At 43.5% G+C, this 6,727-nt stretch overlaps 1 protein-coding gene across 2 annotated transcripts in view; it reads right to left on the bottom strand.

Moving 5' to 3' along the window:
- Positions 1 to 6,727, bottom strand: part of Dcaf5 (DDB1 and CUL4 associated factor 5) — a 114,642-nt gene that overhangs the window by 4,951 nt on the left and 102,964 nt on the right. For both annotated transcript variants that reach the window (XM_087911697.1, XM_087911698.1), the window contains exon 8: positions 6,479 to 6,606. In XM_087911697.1, the coding sequence (XP_087767823.1) occupies positions 6,479 to 6,606 (128 nt within the window). The remainder of the gene's footprint in view (positions 1 to 6,478; positions 6,607 to 6,727) is intronic.

Below are 6,727 nucleotides of genomic sequence, written 5' to 3'. Positions count from 1 at the left end.
AGATATCCTGGAACTCATTCTGTAGTTCAGGCTGGCCTCAAACTCAGAGATCTGCCTGCCTCTGCCTCCTGTGTGCTAGGATTAAAGGTGTATGCCACCACTGTCTAGTAAAACTAGAGTTTTTAACTCAGGTATTTTTGACTCAAAAACTGAGCTTTACCACTGTGTTAAGTTATGCAAAATCAAGTTCAAGGTAATTAAGTTGTCACTGTAAACAAGAGCAATTAACTTAACCTGACTGCTGCTGGTCCTCTGAGCAGTGCAGAGCAATTCAGTTACATCAGCCAATAGCCACGGCATCTCTCGGCAGGCATTCCAGTCATTTTCTTGCCTTACGGGTTGGTGTTTTATCTTTAGATGAACAGTGTCTCCCAACTTCCTCCATTCACTTCCCCAAAGCTCAGAAAGAAAAAATTCACCTCTGGAAATGTCCCAAGGCTTACCGATCCCTGAGAGGTGGTCTCTTTAGAAGATTTCCAGTTCACAAGAGGCTCCTTTCAGTTCACAGATCCAGTTACTTCCTAGCTTCCCCAGCCCAGATGTGTTCTCCTTAGTCTTGTTTCCTGTCTACAACTCAAGTGTCCTGTCCTTCAAACTCCTACTCAGGAACTTGGAAGCAGTGATTCTTAAACTTTGGTGTGCCCAAGAGATACCTCCAGAACATGCTGACTCTGGCCCCAGAGACTGTGACTCAAAGGATCAGGAGAGGTGAGGCAAATAATAAGCATAAAGCAAGAAGCAGAAAACAAAGATCATCTCTGAGGGACAATCAAATTCTTTGTGACAGTCAATGCTTGGAAAACACCTAAGCAGCACAAGGCTCTAGTACACACAGATGGCTATCTCTGCCAACAGATTTCAAGAGTTTGGTGTCCTAGGAAGCGAGCTGAAGGGTTCAAAAGGTTAGGATGCTTATTGGGTCTCATTCTTAATTCTGGGCAAGTGATTCATTTTCTCAGTTTAAAAATGACAAAATATTATTTGCTATCTTCCCTAATATGAAAATAAATTTCCTTCATAGAACTCCAGACTCTGCTAACAGAAATGGTCTAGCTACTTCACAAGCCACTTTTTACAATTAAAATTTTATTTTACGTATATGGGTGTTTTGTCTGCCTTGGAGCCAGAAGAGGTAGTTAGAATCCCTGAAACTGGAGTTATAGACAGTCAGGGGCTACCATGTGGATGCTGGAAATTGAACCTAGGACCACTGCAAGAACAGCAAGTGTTCTTAACCACTAAGCCATCTCTCAGGCCCTCTGACAAGCCGGTTTTAAAGTTCTGATCTCCCAGTCCCCACATTTTCTCTTCAGGCATGAAAATCACAGAATTAAAGGTCAGTTTTATTTGGGAATGTGACAAGTTGAGCTGAAGCTTCTGAAGCTTGGGCAATGGAACAAGACTGGATCAAAAGGCAGGAGACTTGGAGAGTGGACTCCTAGGCTTGGCTCCTTCATCTAAACAGTGAATTAGATGGGTCCTAACATAGTCCTAAGATTCAGAGTGAAACAAAACGCCCTCTTAGAAGTCAATGTGTGTTTGAGAGCAGTACAGAGCAGCAGAAGCCCAAGTCTCACCATTTCCCACAGTCCTAAGCAAATGTCTTATCCTGGAAAGCCTCCATTTTCCAACCACAGATCTGAGAGTGATAGAATGACATAAGATACGGTTAAGCACTAATCAGCGTGCTGCTTTCTCTTTAATTGGTGGCCGAATCCCACAACCAGAAAACCTTAAGACCAAAATGCTTTAGCTGGACATCAGAATTACTGACTCCCTATTATCCTAGTCCAGAACCATTTCAATCATTTATGAAACTGTCCATTTCTTTACCTCAGAGTCAACAATTCAAAAGAAAAGCGATGCTGGGGCTGGAGAAATGGCTCAGTGGTTAAAGAATACTGGCTGCTCTTCCAAAGAAACCCAGGTTCAGTTCTCAACACCCAGATGGCAGCTCACAACCACCTGGAACTCCAATTCTAGGGGCATCTGATGCACTCCAGACTCCACAGGCATCTGTGCACATGTGGTATATATAAATACATACATACATGCATGCATGCAGACAAAACACTCATACATATAATTTTTTAAAAAGCAAATCATGGGAAAAACAACTTGCTAGATTTATTTGGGAAACCTGCATCCTGGGTGTGTGGTCATTGTAAGCATCTGTTCTGGACCTTAGCGACTGTACTTAAATCTATACTGCAACTATCTCTCAATAAATGACAACTCTGAGAGGGGGAGGAGACCCCGTTACTTATTAAATGTGATTAGGTGTGCCTCTTTGAGGTCTGAGTAGCTTTCTTGACAAGCACAGTTTTCTCAAGCTGCTGCAAAAAAGGATAAAATTCAGTTCTTATGGAATACCAAATGTTTGAGCTGAGTGACCGGGATGTGCTGAAGCAGCTGCTCTAAGTCCTCTTCTCTCTGTAAGTCCTTTGAACTTGATCATCTACTGAACCCATGATCACCTGTACATAGGCTAAGGTCCTATCAGTTATGTGGGGCTTGCAGACACTGCAGTGTGGCTGCCGGGACCTTCTAGGGCCCTCCAGAATGGTACTGGTCCTTTCCTTGTCCTCTGCCTTTGGCTACCCAAGATCACTTTTTCAGCAGTCATATGCTTTCCTATTTCTGAAAATTTCTTCATAAGCACAATGCCTGGCACAGAGCAGCTGGTAAACGAATACTTTTTAACCCAACAAAAGACTTGCTTCTCCCACCACACACACATTTTTTTATTACAGGTTTGTGTGTAAGGACAAATCACAGTGCAGGTACCGAGGTCAGAAGACAACCTGCAGTGCGAGCTGGTCTTTCCTTCTAGCATATGGATCCCTGGCACTGGATTCATGTCTTCAGCCTTTAAACTGTAAGGGTTGCAAAGATGGTGCAAACAGTAACCTCTATTGAGATTATCCCAAGTGAGAAAAATCCCCCTCTCCAGTGTTTTGTCTCCATTTCTTGGGAACCCCTTTATCTTTATTTCTCTCCCCTGGGTCATCTGTTCCTAAGGGGACTTGTGTGTCCCTTATCTTTATGCTTCCCATAGGGCCTACCATGAACAGCACACAGTAGCTATATCATAATATAGAGCTTTGAGTGGGGAAAAAAGAAATTTGCTCCCCCTTAGCTATAAAACAAACCCCTTCTTTTGCTAAGTGTGGGCATTCAGGCAAACAGAGGACCTTTTCTGGGTGTGAAGAGGCTGGCTCTGTCAAAGAGGGCTCTTTTCCAAGTAGAAAAGATGGCAGTAAAGGATGTGGACAGGGAGGAGAGTAGACAGAGAAAATCAGATTTCATGGTGGATGATGCTCCTGGAGCCAATGCAAGCAGCAAAGTGACATTTCATTAAACAGCCACTGTCAGGCCCGTAAATCCCAAGGCAAAGGTGTGTCACACCCTCAATTACAACTAGGAGACACACAGACCACCATGAATTAGGGGCTTTCAGGAGGACGTAAGCTCAGGCAAGGGCAGTAATCCTAACAGAGAGAAGGGCTAGCACTTACTTTCACCCTTATTCTCCCCTCTGCCTCAGCCTCTCGAGTGCGCACCACCAAACCCAACCTGTAATGCTTTTCATTCTGTTTATTTCCAGCCAGACGGCAAATGGGGAAACATCTGTGAGAAACTGAAGCCGAGAACCCCCTTGTGTTTCTCTCTCACTGTGCACACTTAAGGTTTTAAATGGCCAACTGTGCCTCTCCGTTCCTATGGGAACCTGGGAGCAGTGAGTTCCACAGCTCAGTCTGGATAACCTCACAGAGCAAACATTTTCTCCTCTTTCTTGAGAACTTGGCCAGTTTCCAACCTATGACCTTTAGAGTTAAGACTTCAGTTGACTAAACAATATCTGGGGAGACTCAGCACAGAAGCATCTGAGCACATGCCAAACTGGAATTTCTCTTCTAAAGGAGATGCCCAAATGGAGAGCTCTCTGTAGAGAATGACGTCAACGGGCCTAGAAAGGGCATGTTACAGTACCAACCTATTAATCACAGGCCAAATGAGTGGGGAAAGTAATGTGAGGGGCAGGGCTATTTCAGTGACTGCCCAAGTGAAGGATAACTGAGATGGTGCAGTCAGCTGTCCAGTCTCTTCCCCCTAGCATGGTGAATGGAGTGGGGTAAGGCTCCAGCCTGGCTTTCCACACATTGGCCACACGACTCCAACAGTAATCTGTAATTTAAATGTCAACATCTGCAAACATAAGGGACTGCAGAGTACTCCATCCCAGATGATGCATCTACATTCTCTCTTCCCACTGCAGATGGTGATGGCTGGCTACAACAAAACCGCTTTCTGGATATAGCAGGACAGTTACACATATGAGCTCACATATGAACTCACATATGGGCTCACACAGGCAATTTCAAACCACAAAAAACTTTAGCATGGAAGGGAATGGTGTGGGAGAATTGTCTGTATTCTGTCAATCATGTATTTTAATAAAACGCTGATTGACCAGGCAGGAAGTATAGGCGGGTCAAACAGACAGGAAGTAGAGGTGGGGCGATGAGAACAGGAGAAGGCTAGGAAGGAGGAAGAGCATTCCTCCATTCCTGCCCAGACCACCGAAGAGGCAACATGTGAGCTGTCACACTGAGAAAGGTACTGAGCCGTGTGGCTAACATAGATAATGATAATGGATTAATATAAGTTACAAGGACTAATAAGAAACCTGACCTAATGGGCCAATCAGTTTATAATCTTATGGAGTCCTATGTGTAATTTTCTTTGGGGCTTGCGGGCTGTGGGGTACCGAACGGGACAGAAACCCCAACAAGCAGGCCTTCATGTTACAAGGGAAGGTGGTCACTAAGACCCACCCCTTGCTGAGGCGCTATTAGCAACTGATGACTGCTGGAGATAGCAAACACAGGAGGCTCCACACACCCAGAAGGTCCTGAACCCATACATACTCCGATAGCACTAAGTGGATTAAGTGGGCTAAAAAACAAAGCACATAAAGTTGGGAGGGGATAGTTGTGGGGGAATAGGGGATGAATAGGGAGAATAGGAGAGGGAATAGGGAGTGGATTTGATCAAAATACATTATATGCATGCATGAAATCCTCAAGCAATAATGCTAAATCATCATAAATACACTTTTACTTTTCCTCTGAAAATTTTCTCAGGTTTTATTTGTCATTTTAAAAACTAAGGAATTTTAACTATCATGGGAAGCATAACCTCTGCTTATTTAAAAATCATATTACCACAGGTCCTAAAGAATTTCTCATTTTCAGGTCAGGGACAGACAGAGCTCAGTGGTAAAGCCAAGCCCTGGTATAATTCCTAGTACTGGCAGCGTGCGCACGTGTGTGTGTGTGTGTGTGTGTAAAAAGGTTGCCAGTACCTAGACTGTGAGTGACCTAAGTAGGTTCCCTTTCTGTGGAAACAGGTTAGGCTGCTTCCCTTTGTGTAGCTACACAAATACTCCTTAGTCAAGGTGAGTTTGTTCAGAAGATATGGTTAGTATTCATATTTAATTTGCCTCAATCAAAACCATATGCAGGTTTTTGGTTTTGTTTTTTAAAATCCATCCTGAGACAACTTAACCATGATTCTGACAACTACTCAGCTAAACCTGTGCCAGATGGGGACAGAGCATGCTAGGTAATGGGAGAGATGATGGTTCTCCAGATCACATGAGAGTGGAGAGATCAGAAGCTACTAGAGCACAACAGGTAAAGCAGTGTGCAGAATACACTCCACGCTTCAAACCTGGTGACTAGTTCTAAAAGTGGATCTGGAGATACAGTTCAGAGTCAAAGCGAAGTCAGGGGACATTGGGCCAGGAGCCTGAAAGTTTGGTTTGCAGCCATCAAATCTAGCTGAGAACTGTATATTGGTCTTCTCAAAATAACCCTTGAACTTCTGATCCTCCTGCCTCTACAGTTCAAATGTTTATACTTGATTACAGGTATGTGCCTCCATACCCAAACAAATGTACATTCCTGATAAAAATAAACACATATAAAATACAGATTTATTAAGTACACTGATTTACCAATAAACCTGTTACAATAGTTCTAAAAGGAAGTCATTAAAAAATTAAAAAAAACAAACAAGCAGCGCATAGCACGCCTTTGATCCCAGCACTCAGGAGGCAGAGGCAGATCGATCTCTCTGAGTTCAAGGTCAGCCTGGTCTACAAACTGAGTTCTAGGAGAGCCACTTACTTTTAAAATATCAGCTTCTAATATTCTATGTTTAAATCGCTGACACACCACCCCCTCAAAGACAAAGTCTTGCTCTAGAGCACAGGTGGCTTTGGACTTGGGAGTCTCCTAACCTCAGCTCTAAGTGTTAGGCTTAGAGACATGTACCACCATGCTTGGCACTCACTGAGAATTTTGATAAATGCTTATATTTAGATATAAATCCCTATACACATTGTTCCAGTTTTTTCCAGTTATGAACTACAAACATTTCCCTAAAAAGGACAGAAGGGGAAAGCACTCACCTTGATAATCTTTTCTACACCAGAAGAGCAGATCATGTACGTGTGGGGGTTAAACCGGACCTGGTTAACAATGGACCGATGCCCTTTCAGCACCATGAAGGCTCCATTGACCACTCTGCCAATGCCACCTGGAAAGACAGAAACAAAAATCACATGATAAAACAGGCCCCAGTAACGACACGTAACAACTCAGAATAGGAGCTGATTTTTTTTAACCAACTATATGAGAGCAGTATGCATAATCTCACA

Source organism: Myodes glareolus, chromosome 11, assembly GCF_982192425.1.
Source record: "Myodes glareolus chromosome 11, mMyoGla1.1, whole genome shotgun sequence".
Lineage (NCBI taxonomy): Eukaryota > Metazoa > Chordata > Mammalia > Rodentia > Cricetidae > Myodes > Myodes glareolus.
This window is presented reverse-complemented; position numbering and strand designations above follow the sequence as displayed.